At 37.7% G+C, this 24790-nt stretch overlaps 1 protein-coding gene across 1 annotated transcript; it reads left to right on the forward strand.

The window, feature by feature from the left end:
- Positions 1–16494: 16494 nt before the first annotated feature.
- On the forward strand, positions 16495–20883 carry LOC147475730 (putative methyltransferase PMT26). The gene is made up of 6 exons (XM_086585514.1): positions 16495–16570; positions 17017–17286; positions 19902–19967; positions 20089–20159; positions 20224–20438; positions 20607–20883. The coding sequence occupies exons 1-6, from the start codon at positions 16495–16497 to the stop codon at positions 20881–20883; spliced, it is 975 nt and encodes a 324-aa protein (XP_086441640.1).
- Positions 20884–24790: the final 3907 nt, after the last annotated feature.

Raw genomic sequence — 24790 nt, forward strand, 5'->3', positions numbered from 1 at the left:
AAAACCTAAACTAATATATGCATAATAATCAATCATCTATGACACAAATATATATACTATGAGTAATACTATGAAATGCCTAGCAGGTTCATTTTTGAAAACTCGGAATATCGTCCTTAAGTAGGTCCTCACATAAATGTCAAAACAAAAACCACTCTGATTTTTCCGCTCAAGTTTAGCTACTCCAAGCATGCAGTGGGCACACTTTACCTTACAATCTCAATGACAAACAAGGAAGCCGGAGTCGATCAAACATATCTGCCACTTACTATCACACTAACTTATTCCTAATTGAGCTAGAGGTCTTTATTAGGTATTGCGGGGATTAGGAGATAGTTTAAGAAGGAAGGAAATGGATATTTAAAAGGACAAGTCTGAGATAATAGAGTCTTCATATTATGTAACTTAGAGAAAACTTTGTTATTTTCTTTTGCTTCTCTACTTTATTTCCATCCTTAGCCATATTTTTCTTTTTTTTTTCTTTGGCTTTTGACTCCCTTTTATTCTATTTTTAGAGTTTTTATTTATTTCTATTTTTCTTTTTATTTTCCTTGGATGGAAACTTCTTTTCTTCTTTCTGAAGCAACTAACTAATTTTTTGTTTACACGGGTTTTCTTTTCTTCTTTCTTCACTCATTCTATTCTCGGACTTATTCTAGATTGGGTAAGTTGAATTTTTTATTTTGTTTTGTTTTGTAACAGGGTAAAGGAATTGTGGTTTATGGAAGGCTAAAGAAAGGCTCAGAGGGGCGACTAGCGGAAAATAATTCATAGGTTTGAATTTCTGGCTATATCGATCCAAAGAGGGCCTAAATTCTCGCTTAGGATATGGCATAGTGATCAAGCAAGTGGACGTGTGATTTCTCTATTCGGATTTTACTTCTCCCTAGTGTCATTTCTCAAATGTTTAGCTCATATAAGGCTTTAGGCTATATTCTCCGCGAGGATTTGTAGAATAAGTACTCTAGCCTAGATTTTAAACTTACTACTAACAATCATAGATACTCATGTAATATATTTATAGATAGATGCAAATATTATTACCTACATATTAACCTAAGTTTCTAACAATTATTCTGATGCAAAAGCTATGTGAGACTTCTAGATTGTTAAGAGCATAGAGAAAGAAAACAATACCAATATTCCTAAGTGTATAGCATAAACTTATTTATTTATATTTTTGAAATTTTTAACTTGAAAACAAATGCATATTATACATATCTATATCCTAACGGATGCCTTAATTACACGTGTTTCTATACCCCCCCCCCAAACAAGAAGCATGCTTTGTCCTCAAAGCATTTAAATAAAGAGGGTAGAAAAATACCATAGAAACGCCGTGAAATTGGAACACATCGCAAAACAAGGTTAGAACATACTAATATAGGAAATAAAAACCGACGCAACTCTATAAGAGTTCCACCCATTATGGGGTTAACATAATTAAATTGCTTGGGACATAAGCGCATAATAACAAAACTAAAACTTACCTTATTTCCCGCTTTAAGCATCCTCCTCCTCATCAAAGAGATGAGGTTCTTTTCGATCCCGTCGGGCCATTATAACTTGCCAAGCTTTGTCGCCATTTATCATCTACTAATGCTAACCTATTAAGTGTTATTATATGTCGATGGGATGTGCGGGCTACCAAATGAGGCTGCGACCGCCATCCCGGCCAAGTCATAATTCATGAATGAGCGAACCACCCAATTGGTGGGTCTCATGACTTCAACCCTTTTCCAATCTGTGAATTGGGGGCACATAAGGTAAACAACTACGATGATGCGGCTTACCAAAACAGGCATAAGAAGATACTTACGCCTCATGCTTTGGGCTCTCTTAAGACTAGCGACTAAAACTTCGGGGAATGTCATATCGGCGACGTCCCTCGCCTAAAGCGAGGAAAATGTCACCAGCGATCATGTTTTTGAAGTGAACGCCATTCCCCAAAATATTCATCGGGATGAATAACATGGTGGTGCCTACGTTTAGGGACGGACTACCAAGGGCAATGCTATATCGCCCGGTCCATTACTTTCGAAATACCCTCCCCATAATACTCATGGAAATATGTATAATCATAAAGGTATGCATTATCGGGTCATATATCCCCATGTGTGAACGAGGATCGGTATTGGTAATCCACGAAACTAAAGCGACCACATGTTTATTGAATTCTAATGTCGTGTCATCGACTACGACGGAGAATTCTTGTTCTCCATCCCGATTACAATAGAAACTAACGTGGTCGTAGAAATAAGCGATAAGTTGTCTTTGAATATGAATCGTCATCGCTTACGTTAGATGGCACCATCCTAATCGCGGGATCTGTTTGGAACCAATGTCCATAGGTCTCGGTTCCCAACACGCCTTCGAAAGACTGTTGAGGTATGACTATAGGAAATGTCATCTCAACTACTTTTATGAACAGCTCCAAAAATCCTGGAACAACCCTCAGAAAATTGGAAATTTTTGTGTTTACGGAGGGCGGTAGCGCAGCGCTTTGGGTGTTTTTGGAGTTACAGTGTTTAGCGCGAGTCGCATCAACTTGAAGCTGGGTACGCTCGAGAGTAAAATTTCGACAATGTCTAGGGCGCTGGTGCGCTTCTAATCGAAGCTTGGTGCTTTCGTAAGTCTTTGAAACAAAAGTTTACAAGGAAAAAGAAGGAAAAGCTTGGAGTGAAAGGTGAGAGATGATGGTGGGGTGTAGTGTGGGTTGTGAGTGTAGAATGAAGGAAGTTTAAATAGGTTTTGAGCTTCCAAAACGAATCGGCAAGTTGCCAAATTGTTTAAGGCAATTTCCAAACCCGAAAACGGAAACAAACCATATTTTTGATTTTATAACAACCATGGTATCTTTTATACTGGATTTAGAATAGTAACTTCTAAACTCTCCTAGGTTTCATGCTACCACCACACATAATCATAGATATGCCGATATCGGCCAAATTCTCAACCTTTACTCCAAGACAACCTTACAGAAGATGATCATATAACGAATTATGTTCGGTATAAATATTACCACCCCCAAACAATTCGGGAAGGTGGGATTAATGATAAAAACATGCACAATTCGAAAATAACCAATTATATTAAAAATAAAATTTAAATCCAAACAACATAAATCAAACACATTAATATTTAAATTTAACAACTAAATTAAAATCCAACTAATAAAACAATAAAAACAATGAAATAACAGCAAAACAAAACCGATGGTGAACACCTAGCCATGTGATGAAGATGGACCACGAGATGGAGATTGGACTGGGATGAAGAATGGCTTGAGCCATCGTCGTCCGCGGCGCCGACGCCATGCCTCTCTCGACTTCGGTGAAGCGAGAATCCTCCACGGGTGGAATGCGTCGTAGCATCTCTATTCGAATAAGCTACTGTGCTTCCATCTCGATCCGAAAGATCGCATCTTGTGTTTGGTGATTTGGTGGATAGTCTCCATGTTAGACAAGATATCTTCACGACCCCTTTCGAGCATTTCAACTCTCGCCGAAGGTTCGTTTGTTTATTTCGAACTACAATCTGTCTATCTTGGATATCTTCACAAATACCATAAACGCTAACGAAAGCGGGTTTTGCAACACTTGCAGACGCGTTCTAAATTAGAATTACAACTATCTAATGCATTTTCATCCGGACATGTCATATCTTCCATTTCATCCGCCAACTCAACTACATTTCCTTCGGATAACGGCCAAGTCTCTTGGATGCAATCCATATAAATACTTGCATTAGAATGCAATTTGATCTTAATAGAGCAGATTTTGCGGCGACTCTCTAAATGAGAGCATGATCTTAGTGATCAATACGGGAAGAGGCCATGCTCTTTCCCCCTCCTCTAATCACATTAAAAATTAAATCGAGGATGCAGAAATTATACTTATTCATTTGCAAAATCGAGGAGAAGGTGCGGACATTCTGCGAGACCGATATTCCGACTTTGTCTTTCGAGGGGCGTTCCTACCAATCCACTGAGCTACAGTCAGTTGGTTGGTTCTCAGACTTGACTTGCGGATGCAATGAGATCTCGGATTGTATTCACCCTCCACGACAGTATCTTTCATCAAAGCAGGAACTCCAGTATACTGGGATTCCTGAATGGTCATTTCTAGGTTGCTTTCAGGCGTAATTCCTAACAGCTCAGCCAACAATTGTCTCGTTACTTCCCTCCTCGTTCTGCTACCTTAATGAAAATCCTATCCCTCCAATTCGCTTCTTATAAAACTGTTCTACCAAATCGTAGTGATAGAATTCCTCGACGAAAGTACCCGCAGTCCATTTCAATTTCTCCTAGTCATCTCGCGTGCGTGTAAAATGCATGGAAGCGGTCGAAAACAAACACGTGCTCCCGCAAAATTCTTCATTGTAGCGCCATTGAAGTTTTTGAAACAAACAATGGTTTTGTAGACGGTGGCGGAGGCGAGTTTGATGAAAAACAACTAAAAACAACGGTGGTGGCGATGGTGGGTATGGTGGCAGGTTGAAGCTTGAATTGGTGGCTGTTTTCGGAGTTTTAAAATTATTGGGGTTGGTGGTGGTAATGGTTTGGAGAAGATTTCAGTTTGATTTAAATGTTTGGCGTGGGTGTAGTTAGGTTTTCTTTTCTCTTTTATTTTTTTTTAATTTTTTTTTAATTTTTTTTTAATTTTTTTAATTTTTATTTATTTTTATTTTGGTGTTTAAGGTTTGTTTTAAACTTTGGTAACCGGCGGGATTGGAAAAGGAAACAACTGTGCGTTTTTGGGAAGGAAGGAGACGCACAGACGTGCGTGCAATTTGGGCCCAAGCCCAATTCGAATTCCGAACTTTTCCGATATTTCGCGCAATTTCAAATTCAATTTGCCGCTTCGTTACTGGTCCAATTTTGGCGACTGAGTTATGGAAATGATCAGTAGAGAATTTTCAATCCAATGATCCATAAAACACTCAATTCCAACCATGGGTGACGTATAAGAAGGTAGAAAAATGCCTCAAAGTGCATGTGTGACGTAAGTTATACGAACGAAGGAAATCTAAGTTTTAGATAACGTCAACCCAAATGAACTACAACTAATGGGCCTAAGCAACAGAAATGGAAAGTTCGAGCAATCCGGATGGAAAGACCGACTGCCCACCCCCAAACAAATTTTTAAACACAAAATTTGTTTTAAACGTGGGTCGTTTAAAGTCAGATTCCCAAGACTAGTTGGATTGCTATTTCTATGATTTTAGAATTTTTATTTTTATTTTTAATTTTTAATTTTTTATTAGTTTATTATAAGAAAAACGAAAAACAATAAATACATAATTCACCCCATAGAGGAACATAACTCAAAAACTGAGAAAACATGCAAAAGTGGAAAACGTGAATTATGTGAAACGTGGACTTAAGATCCGGTACTTACAGCCACACACTCCATAGGGAGGGCCCGGTTACCTGAATGGTGCACTTACCACTATATGGAAGTGAAAGGAAGTACACCAAATGACAAAGGTCAATCCTCATAGACGGGTCCCGTAAAAGGACTTCCTCTACATCGAGGGACAGAAGTTCGTGAAAATGTTTTAACCGTTGACCATTAACTTGAAAGGTACTATTGTCCTTGGGATTTACCAAGGTGATTGCCTCGTAGGGGTGTGACCCGATAACCAAAAAAGGACCGACCAATGGGTTTTAGTTTCCCGGGAAAATATGTAGGCGGGAGTTGTAAAGCAAGACCTTTTGACCAACCACAAACTCTTTGCGCAAGATTTGCTTATCATGAACACGTTTCATGTTAGCTTTATAATCTTTCGCGAGATCGTAAGAATCGCTATGGATTTCCTCAAGCTCATTCAATTGCAACTTGCATTTGATACCCGCCTCATCAATATTGAAGTTAAGGCTTTTTATAGCCTATAGAGCACGGTGCTCTATTTCAACGGGCAAATGACAAGGTTTCCGAAATACAAGTCTAAAGGGAGACATACCTATAAGAGTTTTGAAAGCAGTTCTATACGCCCATAAGGCATCCGATAGATGCTTCGACCAGTCTTTCCTATCAGGATTTACAGTTGTTTCTAAAATCTTTTTGATTTCCCTATTAGAAACTTCTACTTGTCCGCTAGTTTGTGGATGATAAGGAGTTGCTACATTGTGTGTAACTCCATACTTTTTCACTAGGGATGCAACAACTCTGTTGCAAAAATGTGTTCCACCATCACTAATGATGGCTTTAGGAATGCCAAAACGATAGAAAATATACTCCTTAATAAAAAAAATACCACTGTCTTATGGTCATTGTTATGGCAAGCCATGGCCTCTATCCATTTAGACACGTAGTCCACGGCAACTAGAATATAAATGAAACCGTGGGAAATAGGGAAGGGACCCATGAAATCAATGCCCCAAATATCAAAAATTTCTACTATCAAGATTGGATTTAATGGCATCATATTACGCCATTGATTAAGCCCAAGTTGTTGGCAGCGAATACGTCTTCTTGCAATGCACTTGGGCATCCTTAAAAAGGGTAGGCCAATAAAATCCACATTGAAGAACTTTAGCGGCTGTTTTCATTCCACTAAAATGGCCACCACACTCTTTGTCATGGCAGAACGATAGAACTTCATTATACTCCCACTAGGGAATGCAACGACGAATAATCTGATCCGCACAATACTTAAAAAGATAGGGCTCATCCAAGTAGTATAACTTAATTCTGGCCAAGAACTTCTTACGTTCATTTCTTGACCAATTATAAGGCATAACATCAGCCGCTAAATAATTTACAATGTCGAGATACCATGGTCTTTGAAAAATAGCATACTGATGATGCTTGTCAGGAAAAGAGTCCGGTATGGACTCAGAATCACTACTATTGTCGTTTGTAAGTCTAGATAAGTGGTCGGCAACCACGTTTTCGACCCCTCTTTTTTGTCCTTTATTTCTAATGTGAACTCTTTGCGGAGAAGGATCCATCGGATTAATCTGCTTAGCATCCTTCTTTGCAAGAAGGTACCTAAAGGTCTGCATGGTCCGTGTAAACTAAAGTTTTAGAACCAACCAAATAAGGGCCGAAACTTATCTAAAGCATAAATGACTGACTAAGAATTCTTTTTAGTAGTTGTATAATTCTGTTGAGCATCGTTTAAGGTTTTACTAGCATAATAAATAATAGTGGACTTATTATCTAGTTTCTGTCCCAAGACAACACCAACTGCATAATCACTAGCATCACACATGAGTTCGAAAGGTTTAGACCAATCGGGAGTCTGTATAATTGGTGCAGAGGTTAGGGCGGCTTTTAAAGTTTCAAAAGCCTGCTTACAGTTAAAATTAAAATCAAAGATTGCATCCTTCAAAAATAGATTAGTTAAAGGCCTAGCTATTTTTGAGAAATCTTTAATAAAACGCCTATAAAAACCTGCATGGCCTAGAAAGGCTCTAATATCACGGACAGTTCGTGGTTTAGGTAGAGTCGCTATCTTATCTAGTTTGGCCTTATCTACTTTGATGCCATCACTAGATACAATGTGACCTAGTACTATGCCCTTTTTCACCATGAAATGACACTTTTCCCAGTTTAAAACGAGGCTCTTTTCTTCACACCGTGTCAAAACCTTAGATAGGTTAGACAAGCAGTCTGTGAAGGAGTCTCCATAGATAGAAAAATCATCCATGAAAACTTCCATAAAGCGCTCTACCATGTCACTAAATATATGAAGCATACACCGCTGGAAGGTACCAAGAGCATTACAAAGGCCAAAAGGCATTCGTTTATAGGCATACGTTCCAAAGGGACATGTGAAGGTAGTCTTTTCTTGGTCATCAATATCAATAATAATCTGAAAATAGCCTGAGTAGCCATCCAGAAAACAATAAAAAGCATGACCAGCTAAGCGTTCAAGCATCTGATCTGTAAAAGGTAAAGGAAAGTGATCCTTTCATGTCATAGCATTTAAACGTCTGTAATCAATACAGATTCTCCATTTCATAGGACCTTGTGTGACAACATAGTCACCCTTTCCGTTACGTACCATGGCAACTCCCGATTTCTTAGGAACTACATGAATGGGGCTTACCCATTCGCTATCAGAGATTGGGTATATGATATCCGCATTGAGTAATCATAAGACTTCTTCCCTAACTACCTCTTTCATAGCAGGGTTCAGACGACGCTGAGGTTCGCGAGAAGTCTTCGCGTTATCCTCCAAATGGATGCGATAAGTGCAAACATTAGGGTCAATTCCCTTAATGTCGGCTAAGGACCAACTAATCGCAGACCGATGTTCCCTAATCACCCTGATTAAGCATGTCTATTCATCCTTAGTTAACTGAGAAGATATAATTACCGGATGACTATCATCCGGATCAAGTTGAATATATTTTAACTCCGGGGGAAGAGGTTTAAGCACTGGGGTGGAAGGAATGTCAATAGATGTTTCATCAGGGTCCCCATTTTGCATAATGAATACTTGCTTAGGTAGCAAGTCTTCATACTCAGTATATGGAGCAACCGAAGGGTCTACAATTGGTGTGGACTCAAGGATGGTGTTGACTTCCTCTAAGTAGGAGTCATTTATAAAATCTGAAGTTCCAAAAGAAAGGAATTTATACATCTGGTTTTCGGGAAACATGTTGTTAAAATAATCTTGAGCTAAACTCTCAATCATGCTAACCTCCCCATCTATAGACGATTCTGGTAATTGTTTCATTATTTTAAAAACATTTACCTCAACAGAAAGATGGCCAAAAGATAAGGACATCTTACCATCGCGGCAATTTATAAGCACATTGGCAGTTGCCAAGAAGGGGCGCCCTAAGATGATCGGTACAGAGTCGTTAGCGACTTCTGTATCGAGGATAACAAAATCTACAGGATAGTAGAAATCCTAAACCTTAACAAGCACGTTTTCCACTACACCCTTAGGATACTTTATAGACCTGTCTGCTAACTGCAACATCATTTTTGTAGGTTGCATTTCTTGTAGACCTATTTGTTTATACAAATAAAACGGGAGTAAGTTAACACTCGCCCCCAAGTCTAATAAAGCGGTCGTCATGTGGGATTCTCCTAAGGTGCATTTTATAGTAGGACGACTAGGGTCCTTGTACTTAACAATTCCATTATTTTTGGATAAAGTTGGGAACTGTTCAGTTAGAAAGGCGTCTTTAGGTATGTTGGTCTTACGCCTAGTAGTGCACAACTCCTTAAGAAACTTAGCGTGGTTAGGTAGCTTTTTAATAGCTTCGAGAAAAGGAAGGTTTATCGTTAGATTTTGAAAACGCGTTCCTAATCTCCTCAAAGTTTGTATCCCCGGTTAGCATGGCTAATTTCTTAGGGAACGGTGGTTTTCGCTTCTATATTTAGCGTGTATGGCTCGACTTGATGTGTAACCTTGGCTTTCTGTTTCTTAGTTTGTGGTTTAACCGGGTACCTCTACGGTGGTAGGCTCTTCGGTGTCTATTTCGGTATCTAGTTCGATATCCGGTGTAGGGAGTACTGATGGGGTAATTATAGACATAGTTACTTTGTTATCAACCACTCTTCCAGAACGGAGAGTGGTGATGGCATTTAGGTCACTTACGATTGTAGTTTCCGTACTAGTATTACCGTTTACCTCAAAGGCTGTGTTTGCTGTTTTAGGGTTTGGTATCACTTGTCCTGGAAACACACCTTTTGGTTGGGATTTCTCTTGGGCTAACTGTTGTATGCCCTGATTTATGGATTGTAAGATCTGTTGGTTTGATTGAGTCATTGTTTGGAAAAGTTGTTGGGTAACCTGTATAAAGGCGTCGATACGATTCGGTAGTGTAAGTGTGTAGTAGTCACAGGTGGTGCGACTGGAACTATCTCACATTGATTATTTATGGGTGGGTTGTGATAGTTACTATTGTTAACCGGAACGATACCTCTATTGGTATTATAACTATTATAATTACCCTGACCTTGTGTTTGACCTTGTCATGGTTTCGCTTGGTTGTTATAATTATTATAATTCCCCTGACCTTGTCCTTGTCTAGGTGGAGCTTGGTTATAGTTGTTTGCTTGCCTAACATTTTGGTTATTAAACCCTGGAGGTGTAACTTGTTTATTGTTTCACCAACTAAAGTTGGGATGTTGTCTCCATGGGGCATTAGGAATAGGATAGCTATTAATGGAGCAAACATTATCTTGCTCTAATTGTTGTTGTTCATAGGCGAAAGGACAATAGGAGTCAGGGTGCTCAGGACTCAAACAGAAATTACATGGGTTGGAGTTGACATTCATGACGGGGATAGGCTTTTGTTGAACAGAAATAGCCTCAACCTTTTTAGTTAGAGATTGATTAAATTTTTAAGTTCGGATCGGGTTTCATCTCAAACATACCGTGGCCTTAAGCGTTGAAGAAGAACTATCAAAGCGGGGGATATCATCACTACCCCAAATTATTATTGCGTTTAGTTTGATCTTCTAAAATTTGTAAGCCTCCAGAGGCTCCTTTACTTAGGAAACTACCCCCATTCATTATGTCAAGGACTTCTTTATGGTGATGTAGAAGTCCTTGAAAAAAAACACGAACTAACGTGTCTTTTGCTAGGTGTGGACACTCTATAAGTAGATCGGTGAAATGATTCCAAGCCTCAGAAAATGATTCATGAGGATTCTGTCGAAAAAAATGAATCTTGGAAAGCATCTCATCCGTCTTTAGGGGTGGGTAAAAATGTTCCATAAACAGCTGAACAAGTTTAGCCCACGAGTCCACAGAGTTAGGCGCTTGGGCAGTTAACCAAGATGCTGCCTTATCGGCTATGGTGAAGGTAAAAACCTTTAGTTTAATTTGTTCCGCACCAACCGTAGGATGATGGAATGTTGTAAGGACTTGTTCAATCCTACGTATGTGCTGATAAGGTTTTTCATGGTCTAAACCATGAAAAACGGGTAACAAATTAAATATGTTTGGGGGGATTCAGAAATCCTCCACTGGGTCTGCTAGAACGATGCAAGATTTGGAGCTATCACTCAAGGCTTTGTAAAAGTCGGAGATAGGAGTCTCTCTTTCTTCAACCATTATGTCAGGTGTGGTGTGTGAAATAGTAGCTAGAGGTGTAGTGGGTGGTATACTAGATAGACTTGTTTGTTGACATTGTCATGTAATTACGTTCGGTATTTTTGTTCGACCAGACCTTAATCTCATACAAGGCTAAGACCAAACTTAAATAAACACGTCAACACTCCAAACAATCCTGATATACTAGTATAAACCTCTAACAGGAGATGCGAGGTGTGGAGGAAAGGAATACCTGATTGCGTCCTTGCTTCGCTTATAAATAGCGTCTTGTTTACACGTGTTCAATGTATATAACAAGTTAGAACACTGAAAAACTTGAAAAATCGAACTTCGAATCAAACCTATGGAAATCCGGCAAAATTCAGAGGGGGGGCGCTCACTTTGAAGAAAAGCGCTCGTGTAACTTCAAATTACAGTGTTTGGAGCAGGTCGCCTTCGGTTTGAAAGCAGTCGCTTCGGGGTTCAGCGTTTAAGCAGTGCGCTTCCGTGTAATTTTTTGAGGAACTTTTCAATGTTGAAATGGACAACCACAATATGAATCAAACAAGGGTGGGTGGGTTTAATGGGACTTAAAAATGACTAATTATACTATGAAAACAATACTAAAGGTAACTAAGACGGCAGCGGTGCCATTTGATAAACATAAAAATGATAGTTTACTTACGAAATGAATGATAAAACTCAAAACGTAAGTAAACTAAAACTTATTACAAGCCTAATTTATCAAGTTTTCTACTCTCAATTCTATCGAAATAGAGTGGAGTAACAAATTCATTCCACTCCTAGTTCTTTAGCATGGAATGTTTTATAGTATAATTAATCGGTCTTAAGTCTAATGAGAGGTTTACGAGGGGATCGACTACTACGAGGTGAATTCAATTAACAAGTTACGAATAACGAAATGAGAGAATGCTAAGGATTTGAATCTAGATAAAGAATTAAAGGGAATTGAATCTACCTTAACTCGACTTAATCCTACTAACAAAGACTCGTCGTGATCCAAATTGAATGCTTCGCATATCAAAATAGTAATTATAATCCCTAATTATACATGGCATTTCTACCAATTCATAACTAGCATGTGAGCGATTAAACTCATTCTCATGGTGAATTAATCGTTTCTAGAGTGGAATAATTATCACGACGATTTCTAAGTTTAACAAAGATCAAGTGTCATCAAGGCTTCTTCAACCCCTCTAATGGAGGTTTAGCCTTGATTCATACTACTATCATTTTCCATTGATTTAAAACTAGACATCATATAAAAATTCTATCTTTATGCAATTTATCTAAACAATGATTGAAATCTCAGGTAATAACTAGGAAATGAATAACAAGTAATGAGGGAATTTAGATCTAAACAATTGTAAATGACAAAATTGAAATGAATAAGAATCTACTAATTTATTTATCTAATCAATGAAGATCAATGATTTAAGAGTTTAATCTAAAACAAGAATTGAATTTAAACTAAACTTAATTTAATTAATGAAAACTAGATCTAGAATTATCTATATTTTTAGGTCTAACTAGCTACCCTTAACAAAGAGCTAAGCTTTTGTTTTTATATGTTCAGATCCAAAAATCGTGCATGGGCTTGGAGCCATGTTTTGGGCCAGAGAATCAGGCCCAAAACCCAATACTTTCAGTCCAAAAAGGCCTCTTCAGCTGCAGTTGACTTCAACAGACTTTTCGTCCACTTTTGCTCCTCTGATTGGGCCAAGGCTTGGACCATTGGAAAGCTCTTTCCGAGCCGGTCATTTTGACATAAGGTAGATCTAATTCCGAGGTCTGAGTCCAAAGATACGGCCTTCGGAAGTTCTGCTGACTTTGTGTACTGTTTCTGCCCGCGTTGACTTTGACTTTTCAGCTTTGACCGGGCTTTAGAAAGGCTTTGTCTTCTTGAATCTTGGCCTTTAATCACAAAACTCCTTAGCAACCAACCATTGCTCCTTTATCTTATCAAAGTGGCACATTTCTGCACATAATTGAATTTGAAGCCTGAAATGCATAAAAAGACGTAATCAGTATTAACTCTTCATTATTACTCACATAATTGGTCTAAAGTATGACTGTTACAGGGTTAAAACTACAGTTTTGGGCTCTTATCAATGCATCCATCTAAAGAAAGTGCATAAAATAACCTTTAGAAAACACAACAAGAAGTATACAAAATCGTTCGAAACAGAAAACGCAGCAATACGAAAAAAAAATGAGATGAGTCTAAAAGCTTACAAAAGAGACGGGAGTGATAGCAACAACCGAAGAAGATGGACGTGTCTCACAATCTACCATTACAAATGATAATGGGTGAGAGGGTACATTAGAATCTAGCTTCCATTGAACTAGGAATTAATTTTTTGTTGCTTTAAGAATTTAAATTGGAGATGGAGGTAGTGAGAGAGTTGTGAGAATGGTGTTGGTTGGAGAAGAAGAAGAGTCTCGCAACAAAGTGTAAAGGAGAAGTTAGAGAATGGGGCGTAGGAGGAAAAACACGTAAGTTTATTACTATTGGTCCTACATGACATCATTTTAATAGAGTAAATAAACGTGGGTGACAATTTTAATTAGATCCGTTAGATTCAGAAGATCTAGTGGCTAGCAAATTGAGTCAAAATTGAGTTACAAAAACCTGAGTCCCTATAACCGGACCCTTTTAATAATATATTTTAATTGCAGCATGGGTACAAATACTCTATGAAATACTAGTACGATGTATGCACCGTGTGCGTGTTATACAGTACATGTTTGTAAAAACACAAACACACACAACTATGCATGGAACCCGTATGTGGGCCCCACTGTTAGCACTTTTACTATTTTATAAGTATGAAAGTTTCACAACCATTTACGTACTAATATTTAATAATTCCTTACTCACGTGTTTCCGTGTGTATGGTTAGAGTAAAGGTTTTCATTCCACCTTAATACTAGGATGACGTTACAACTGAAATTTGAGCACCTTAGAGAACTATGTGAGTAGGGTGTTGATCTTTTTACACTTTATTTTTACTTCCTATGATAATTTAACATGCTAGTCATGGTAATTTATGAAACTTTTATTAGAAAACTAGAGAGAGAGAAAGGTAGAGGTTTAGTCCTACTCATGCAAGGTCTAACAACATGTTTTTAGAAATAGATCACTACCATCTCAAATCCGTTTTGGGTTCATAGACAAACCCGAAAATAGACTTAGGATCGATCCCTAGCAAGATGTACTCATCTTTGAGTCCATCTTACTAGCATGATGAGTTGAATTGATATTTCATCTCTGAAATATCATCTCAACTCTTGGATTCATTCTACTCTAGCCGGTCAATTTTAAGAGGATGAATTCACAAGCAGCTCACACACGCAAGGCATCCCATCGTCACAAGGGTAGCACGCGCGACCGGATCTAGAGCTCCAGGCTCCAAACTTGGTCGGTCACTATCATTTTTGTGACAGGTTGCAAAATGAGTCCTAAGTACCTAAGTAGTGATTTAGAAATCTAAAATATAGCCTGATCGTCACATGAGCATCATTAACCCTCCACCTTGGAGGGTTTTAGCTCATGATCATGGGATTAAAATCATCATGCAAGTTGTGTTATGTTAATGTAAGAGTGGAAGAAGAAGAAAATAAGAAGAGCTGGTTTTACCTAAAGGAAATTCTGATTTTTATTTAGAAGAAAACCAAATACTCCATTAACACTATTCAAAATAACTTAAGCTTTTTTCTAGAAATAAAAATGCATGAATGGGAATGAATTCTCCCCAATCCAAATTCAATACATATGAGAGCATTCTCTTATTTCCCACATGAAAGCATCTTCCACCAATTACTCACATTTATTACAATCTTATCTTCAAATCTAATCACGCCAAAATTAGTACTATTTTGGCACAAAAAGTCTAGTCAAGATATTTAATACATGCAAGGTGTCAATTTGTGCCAATAATTTGCCACTTTTGTCTTGACTTGCTTCATGATTGATGACTCATCCTATCTTGTAGGCCCGTATAGTGGGTCCACATGCTGTGTCCAGTGGCGGTTCTGTAAGTCGATTTCTACAAAATCTGGCCTGAGGTAGAGCTTGTCACACTGATTGTCTGGGCAGCTTACTTGCCGGAATTGGAGTCCAGGTTCAAGAGGTATGAGCTTCGGAAGTTTGATGTTTTTCTGTACGTAATCCCGTTCTGACTTGGAATCGTCCCGTTGGAATTCATGGCTTTTAGGCGGGCTTCATTTAGCCTTGCATAGGCTAAATCGGAAAGCTTCACGTAGACACACTATTCCATGCTTAAATACTGGCTTTATTCTCATTTTTACGTTGGTTGCTCAAACCTACAAAAATACGAAAATATGATTATTTCATGATTATTAAACACATAATTAACCAAAATATTATGTCTCTACGGGGTTTTATATTACAGTTTTGGGTGCTTATCACACCACCCCCAAACAAGGTCTTGCTTGTCCTCAAGCAAAGAAGAGACATTAAAACAGATAAGTGGCCAAAAATGCATAGTCCTAAGCTAATTCTCATTTCGCAAAGTGTGGTTGTATTGACCGTATACAACAAGGCCGACCTTAAACCACTAGGAATTCCCTAGTGGACGAGTTATAGCCTCGTGAGAGTTTTCCAGAGAAGATATTCACAAACTTCATCTATACTACAACGACTCAATAACAAAAGCTTGTTTCCTAATTAAAATTTATCTTAGATATCTATACATCTACCTAGTGGGGAACGAGGATTAATTCCTTTGAAACTCAACTTAATATGCATACAATAATTAAAACATCTATATGTGAACATCCATACAGTGAACTTTACATTGAAATGTACAATCAGGGTCGTTTCTGGATCCTTTGGAGAGTGTCCCTAAATAGATTCTCACAAGTATGTGTTGAAACACAAATTCACTCATAATTTTTCCACTCAGGTTTCGCTAACTTCAGTGTGCAGTGGCACACGTTTCGTCACATCTCAATGACAGTCAGAGGAGCCGAGGTCGATCAATCATATTTACTATTTATTATCGCACCATCATACTCCTAATTGAGCTAAAGGTCTTATTAGGTATTATGGGGCTTAGGTGGTGATGTAGAAGAAAATGGAAATGGAAAATAAAAAATGACAAGTATGAGAGAATAAGGTCTTCCAGATATTTACACTAGAGAAATTCTTGTTTTCTTTTCCTGCTTCAACATGAGTTTCCATACTTTGCTCTTTTAAGCCTTTGGACTCCTTTTGATTTGAATTTGGGGAGTTCAAACTTTTTTTTTTGAATGGAAACATAATTCTATTTTTCTTTTCTTTTTCTTTCGTGAATCAAGTAACTGATTTTTATGACATACAATTATGTTTACCCCCCAAATTTTGAATAATCGCAAAAGACCCCCACTCTGTCCCGGCCCCATCCTGAAATCATCCATATTTGCTCTATTATCTAAAATACCCCTGGGGGTAAATACAAATGTATGTCACCAAACACAAATGGGTCAACAAATGCCTCTGAAAATTTGGCAGGAGAGATGGAAGTGGATGCTTTTAAAAGTAAGAGCAAGTCCAATGGGGGGCTATATGGGCTGCTAAAGGCAAATATAGCACCCCAACCACAAAAATGTCATTCTAATGGGGCTACTAAAAGGGTCTTAAATTTGGAAGGAGTCAAAAACTCAGCCAAACTTAAGACCATCGCTAACAGCTGCTATAATAAGTTCGGGAGATGGATGACATAGTTTCTGCCGTCCGTGTGTTAAATTTCGACGGACGGCAGAAACTGTGTCGTCCGTCCAAAAAAAATTCAAACCGTCCGTCCAAAAAAAAATTCAAAAAATAATGGATGGACTGCAGAAACTATGCCGTCCATTTCATTTAGCACTTCAAAATAGAAAACACTATTGGATTGGTTTTTTGATTTTGGAGAGCCAAATTTGGCTGGGTAAGCTAAAAGGCCTATGTGGTACTTATGTGGCACTTTTAGTAGCCCAATTTAGCAGCTCTCCATTGGACTTGCTCTAAGAAGGACTCAAAAGATGATAATAGTACTGGTCCATCTTCTTCGTTGAAGAGGCCTGTGGAGATAATTGATGATGATCTTTCATACGATGAGGCAGCGAATAGGAAACATTTGAAGACATCAACAGTGCCAACATCAACACTGCCAATGGCAAGCCAACTAGTAGACAATCGTTTTGTAGAAGAATCCGTAGCAAGATTATTGACATCATCAGCAGATGCTACGTTCTTGGGTGTCAGCAATCAAAGGGGTAGCATAAAGAGACAGAGAGAGAGAAGGTGGAGTGGATGGCATTGGTGCTTCCCTCCGACTGGAAGAGAGACATAGAATGAGATTAGTTGGTCCTAGTTCACCTTCCTCTGCTTGGTTGCTTAGAGCAGGGGTCCTTGGAGCTTGTAGTGCTTGACTCGTTAACAAAGCTGCTCCTTTTCGCGATTAGCCTGGAAGAAGGAATGCGGATCTGAGTCCAAAAGGAATATAGACGCTGGTAGAGATGATGAGCCAGAGGAGGGTGTGGTGAACTCGGGAATTTCCCATCTCAATTCCAAATTCCGTGGGCATTTCGTATTCAACAATGACACCTCATCTCTACATACAATAATCAAATAATATTACGAATTCAATTGTGTGAAAATTAGAGTGATTGATTTATGGGAAAATTGAACTTACATGTCAGGATAGCCAAGAGAATCATTAGAAGCTTGATGAGACAGAAATTTATTTGTTTCGGTAGCAGCGAAATTTATTAAACAAGAAGAAATCTCTACACTATATGATAGGCGGGACTTTCGGAAACCTCCTCAACTCTAGGGTAGGCAAATTGCAATCTCTCTTTTGTTATTATTTAGCCATTCTTCCTTTTCTTTTGTTATTATTTAGCCATTCCTCCTTTATGTCTTGCAATCGAAATCAAACACCAATTCCTCAATGTCCAACTCCACACCCTTTATGTTTTGCAATCGAAATCAAACATTGGTGTTCTCTTGCAATCGAAATCAAACACCAATTCCTCAATGTCTCTATATATATTCTTGAGAGGTATAAGGTTTTTTTGAAGCAGTATCAAGAGTGGGTTGCTGTGAATAAGGATAGATTGGAGGAAGAGTCATATAATGTTAGAATTTTGCCTTCCATATAAGGTTAGAATTTTACCTTTTTTGTTTTTTGTTTTTTATTATTATTATAAAAGTTTAAGGTGAATTATTTACTATAAAACATAAGGTGTGATTATAATTTGTTAACAGAATGACTCATGTTCTTGATATAACACAATGTTGTTTGAAGTATGTGTGATCAGTATGTTAATGTTGCGATATCGTATTTGAATAATGGCTGAGAGGGGTGCGACTCTTTTGTTCTGGGCACTTCCGTTTGAGGGGTTCCCCCTTTGCCTTAGACAGAAGAACAACAGATTGAACAATTGATTAGTTTCTGGTGGTCTGCGAATTACCGCAAGCAGACCATAATCCATCTATGAAATTCAATAGCCCCAAAAGAGTAACTTTGCTGCTTCTGTAACCACTCTCTTATTTCGCCTTAGTATCCTCTATTTCTTTTTCTTCTTCTTCAATGTCATATATATCATACTCCAAGAAGTTTGCTATGGTACCTATAATTGTAGATTTACCTATTCCCAGAGGTCTATAGAGAAGATACCCCCGCTTCCATGCCTTGCCAATTTCCGCATAGTAGGTAACAGCAGGGATGACTCCTTTTAACTCTTCAGAAACCACTCTCCTTAATTTAGTATGTGTTCTTGCTATGGTTGTAACCTACTGTCACCAACTTTGGGAAATTGGTGTGGGAAGTGACCTTGTATGCAACTATATGGTGTTTATGGAGGGCTAGAAATTACCTGTTATTTCAAAACAAGACCACGACGGTAAGGAAGATCATAATAGCCAAAATGGTATGCGTGTGGTATGACTAGTATGCACCTTGCCGGAGAGAAGGGCTAGAAGATTTAAGGAGCTTATGTCCAATCAATCCGCTGGCATTCAAGATAGTGTAGGATAGCTTCTTGTAATGAAATAAAGTTTCTTCATTGAAGAGTTCATCGCGGCATTATTGTTAACCCGATTACATAGATCGATCAATGAATAGTGTGTTTTATTTGTTTCAAAGAAAATTTGTTTGGATTCAGACCCGATTTGAATTTGAAGAAAGTGTTAACCCGATTACCTAACTCTATAACTACCTACCCAAATAATAAGGTAAGGTGGCACTACATTTGTGTTTACCCCTGAGGGGCATTTTAGACAATAGAGCAAATATGGATGATTTTTGGATGGGGCCGGGACATAATGGGGGGCCTTTTGTGATGATTCAAAATTTGGGGGGTCACTACTACAAAAATGCACATTAGCCACGGTTGGTCATTTGGTATATACCACTGTTTCCCTAATAATAGTGGTTTATACTCATTTACCATGGTACAAAACAGTTTCCTAGTTTTGGAACAAGCAAATACCACTGATATTGTAAAACAGTGGTATATAATACACCATATACCACGGTGGTATCAAATATAAGCTAATAATATTTTTGTATTTGTATACCCCACTGTTTCCTTGAAAACAGTGGTTTATAGTTTGGGCAAAATTACACCTACCATGGATAAAGCAGATTTAGAGAAAAAAATTTAGAATAAGCAAAAAAAAGAAACCCACTTCTCCCACTCGCACTAGAACTCTAGAAATCAATCGTCCAACTGCAAGGTTTCTGCCTTTTCGTGTAAGTAGGTTCTTCTCAAACTGTGTTGACTAATCACTCTTCGTGTAAGTAGGTTATGTAATTCTTGAATTCGTTTTCTAGGGCTTATAAATTTCTTGTTGATTGAGTTTTAAATTTTATTGTTTTTACCAGCTATATCAGCCGTCATGGGGACTAAGAGATTACCGTATCCTGGCAAGGCCTTTGATCTTGTCCACTGTGCGTGATGTAGGGTACCGTGGCACATTGAAGGTATTTCTATCTTGTAATGGCTTTCTGGTGATGTTATTTAGCATAAATGCTCTTCTGTTATGGAACTCATTGGGATTTGAGTATGCAGGTGGCAAACTTCTTTTAGAGTTGAACCAGGTTTTGCGACCTGGTGGCTACTTCGTGTGGTCTGCTACTCCAGTATACCAAAAGATGTTGAAATCTGGACATGTATATTACGTTATTAGTTGTCTGTTTTGAATAGGGAATTGATAGATCGCTAACTCTATTCTACAAAATTGATGCAACCATGTCTGCACTAATGAAGAAGATGTGCTGGGAACTAGTAGTGATTAAAAATGATACAGTAAACCAAGTAGGTCTTTGCTATATTCGGAAACCCACTTCAAATGAATGCTATGAGCAAAGAGCGAAAATGAACCTCCTTTGCAAAGACTCTGGCGATGCAAATGCAACCCGGTATGTGTTTTTTTTTTTTGTTTTTATGTGCAATTTTATATGTTTGACTGGTGAGAGCTATCGCATGTTAAAAATAAAGGCGATTCGGTGTCCTCGTTTGATAGGTTTCTAGCCCGGTTAGAACTCATTGAGCTAAGCTTCCTGACACGTGATTATTTATCGTCGTAGGAATGTGCCACTGGAGGCATGTATGCACAAGATCCCAGTTGATGCATCTGAGCAAGGATCTCAATGGCCAAAACAATGGTCTGCAAGGGCGGAAAAGGTGCCTTATTGGCTAAAGAGTTCCCAGGTTGGTGTTTACAACAAAGCAGCCCCAGAAGATTTCGCGGCAAATTACAAGCATTGGAAACATGTTGTGAGCAAGTCATATCTGAATAGGATGGGAATTAGCTTGTCTAAAGTGAGGAATGTCATGGACATGAGATTTGTTTATGGAGGGTAAGCAAACGGATTTATAGTGACAATATCTTGTTATGCATTGGATGGTTAATTGCTTTACTGTCGTATCTTTGTTTCACTGTGTTTTGCGTCAAAATTGAAACACTTGTAGTTTTCTTTTTGGTAATCAACACGTGTATAATTTACTAATAAGATAAAACAAGTGAAATGCATGTATAATCACTCTTCTAATTTTCACTAGTCTTTCATGTTCATTTTGAAATATTTTTTTGCAGTTTTGCTCTGAAAGACTTAAATGTGTGGGTCATGAATGTGGTGCCAATTGATTCTCTAGATACATTGCCGAGCTGTATCAAAAGAAAAACAAGTTCCAATTTGTTTTCAATTCATTAGCATTTGTTAGTTCTCCATAAGAAAGAGAAGCGAGTGAGCGAGACCAAGGAGCAGCAGCGGTTACCACTCTCTCAATCTATCATCAGGTAGGAATTAAACCCGTGTGTATTTATATCAATTAGCAACTTTGATTTCTTAAAGGTTTTTTTGAAAGTGAATACTGGCTGTTTGATTAAATTTTTGAAAGAAATTGATTTTTTGAAGGCTTGGTCTTGTCTGTGCTTGTTTTTTGGCTTATCGTTGGTGCACCTCTGTTGGTTTCGAGAGTCTAGCTAGGGTTGGATATGCACAAGATACATACTGAACATAAAAGCTACGTTACATTGACATGGATCCACATGTCCGTATCTAACGTGGAAAAATATAAAAAATTGAGGTATAACGCATACAACATGTGTCTAACACGGATACGTGGATCGATAAACAAGGATTATTCTTATAAATATGGCGTGTCCACGTAACATATCATAAAGTTGTGAATTTCCTGGTCAAAAGTGTAGAAGTACTTATTCTTTTTACTTAATTATCATATTGAGTGTATGCTTGAAATATTTTGCGTTTCCAAAAGTTGATGTTGATTTTTCTCGATCCTCTATAGATAGGTCAGACGTAAAGGTTATCCATCGCATCAGCATAACCCCTATCTTCCTAGTTCCTCTTTGTGATTCTCTTGATTCTGACATAATTTCTCTTAGTGATAGACCTTGGTTATTGCAAGCTACCATACATAGTCTATCATATACATTGATCTCTTTTCAATCAGCCACTCATGTCACCCCTGTGTACTCTTTAGACTGCCCTAAAGGAATATTATTTGTTGCAGAGAGTAGCCTACATCTGGTATTTATTGTCTTCTAACACTGTTATGCGTGTCTTTTTATTGTTTGGGCTGACAATGAAAAGTTTCTTTTGTTAAATCTGGTGATTATCAGTCATCTTCATTATTTATATAATTATGTGTGTCATTGATCCTATTTGTGTCCTGTTATAGGTGGAGATGGTCCACAGTAAGGCTTAATGTGCAGAAATTCCATCTTGGAGGCACCCCCCACAAAGGTTCTGTATCACAATGAAAGCAGGTTATGTCCAAGTCAGGTTTTTTTAAGAATATGAAGTGTTGATGTTAGTATAAAAGTGGTTGTAGGCAAATTTATTTTGTTTATAATAATCATTTAAAAAAAAAATTGACTCAGGCATGTGCGTGGCATGCAGACTTAAGCACACTTAAAGGTGCAATCTAGTGAACCTACTGATGACTGTAGGCTCAGTGTGGGTGACTATACTGTTGTGTCACCTTTCCTCGTGTCTCAGGCAGCCTTCAATGCACTTCGACTATCCGATGAGTGGATATTCATGTCTTCCTCAAACTAGAAAGATTAATATTTATCAAATTTTGTTGAAATCTCTTATACACTTGCATTTATTTCACGTTTCAAACATACTTACTCATCCTTTATGTAAATGTGTTTATCCTGCTTTACCAAAGGGTGTGTACTTGTCATCTGCCTTGAGCACATGCAAAATTCAGATAGCAGTTCATTAATATATTGTTCAAAGCCACTTTCATCTTCTCATTCTTCACCATTTCGCGAAATAGTTGGGTATCTTAATTGAACAACTATCAAGCGATAGTATTTTGCGACCCGGATGATAATAGCTGTGATGGAATTAAACTTGAAGAAACTGAAGCTTGGCAACTCTGATTAGCTTACCAAGCCATGCTTCCTGGAGTAGTACTTGTTGTGTGCCTATATCTTGATCGCTACTTTTTAGCATCTTATGGTAATAGCATAAGTTGTGTTTCACTATTGTGAAGATGCAGGGTGAATATAAAGTGTATCTTGAATACATCTATATTACAGCACATTTTTCATCTTTTCATGGCTAATGTGGATGTCTAATTTTTTTTTTGTTAGTTGCAATATGTTTTTTAAAATCAGTGTGGAATGTTGTATGGTGGGGCTATTGTGATGGACAGGCTATTTGAAAATAATTTTGCAGATGGTTAATATGGTGAAAAGAAACAATCAACGATTTATTTTTTTTTCAAAAAATATTATAACCACGGTTTCAAAATAATCAAGGTATAAAGAGACATTATAAACCACGTTTCTTTCCAACCGTGGTAGTTGTTAGCGCTATTAGCCGCGGTTTTGGATATCCTAATATCACGATTTTAACAAAAACCATGGTACATACTAGGAATTTAATACCACGGTTTTGTTAGGATTATTAGTCATGGTGGCTGTTACCACGGTTCTAAAACAGTGGTTAAAAGCTTTTTACCACTGTATATATAACAATGGTATATGAGCTTTTCTGAACACAAATGTATGTCATAAAATGGGGGGTTTTGGCCAATTAACCCATTTTTATTTGGGACAAGTCTTTCTCTTTATTTTTCTATATTTCATTCTATTTCTCATACTCATTATTTAGGTGGGTTTATTTTATTTAGGATTAATAGATGGGTAAGGAATTGTTAGTGAAAGTGAAAGATTTGATTAAAGATTTGATAAAAGGTTCAATGGGGCGACTAGCTGTAAAATTTGTAACAGGTATGAACTTTTGGCTATGTCGATCCAAAGAAGGCCTAAATTCTCGCCTAGGGTCCGGATGGTGATCAAGTAAGTAGACGCGTGATTTTCTCTATTCGGAAAAACTACTCATCTGTGTCATTACTCACATAACACACATATCGAGGCTTTTTGGTTAGATTCTCACAGGATTAATAATTTAAGTAGACTAACTGTGGGTTCCAAAAAGTTACTGCTATGTACAATAAATGATACTCAGTGCATGAATGCTCATGAAAAGATGTAAAAACTATTGCGTATGTATTATCTTAAATTTCTTAAAAACAAATCCTAATTCGAATGCTAACGTGAGATTTCTAGACAATTTTCATCATAGAAAAGGAAACAATATCGACTTTGTCACTAAGTACATTTATTTAAAAGGAAAATAAAAAACTATATACAGCCTACAAGCTGCCTAATTTTTGCTACAGGTTTAAAACACCCCCAAACAGAATGATGCTTAGTCCTCGAAGTATCAAGAGAGAAAGAAAGAAATTACCTGAGAACTGTGAGCAAAATTAGGGCTGGATAGCTGCAACATAAAGTTATTCTAGCATAATATATTATACAAAAATAAAAACGATAACACACCAACGCAACTATATACAGTTAGATATATATACACAGTGACCTACTCAAATTTACCAACCACTAGGTCATGCTGTTCTCTCGTCATCTCGAGTGAAATATATTTCCTTAGCATCGCGCCAATTTGATAATGGTTTGCCAAATGGTGCTCCGTTGTTGTTCCCCCGACATATTCAAATGTGCCAACATATATATCATCGTCGTCAGGGTAGCAACGAATGTACCTCAGGTACTGTGAAGGACGTTCACGCCATTACCAAAACCTTAATGAATGAATTATTCTGTTCACAGGGACACATAGAATCTACTTTAACCCAGTCATTAAAAGTAGCCAAAAATTATGGGAAATGTGTCCTCATAATTTGGCAAACGGTTACAGGTAAAAGTAGA

This window comes from Coptis chinensis, chromosome 9 (genome assembly GCF_015680905.1).
Source record: "Coptis chinensis isolate HL-2020 chromosome 9, ASM1568090v1, whole genome shotgun sequence".
In the NCBI taxonomy this organism is placed as follows: domain Eukaryota; kingdom Viridiplantae; phylum Streptophyta; class Magnoliopsida; order Ranunculales; family Ranunculaceae; genus Coptis; species Coptis chinensis.

Excerpts from the sequence above, each read along its gene's own strand:
- LOC147475730 (XM_086585514.1), top strand. The coding sequence starts at position 16,495 with ATGTCACCAAACACAAATGGGTCAACAAATGCCTCTGAAAATTTGGCA. Across the intron at positions 17,287-19,901 it reads GGGTGTCAGCAATCAAAGGG|CTATATCAGCCGTCATGGGG; the intron begins GTAGCATAAAGA and ends TGTTTTTACCAG. Across the intron at positions 19,968-20,088 it reads GGCCTTTGATCTTGTCCACT|GTGGCAAACTTCTTTTAGAG; the intron begins GTGCGTGATGTA and ends TTGAGTATGCAG.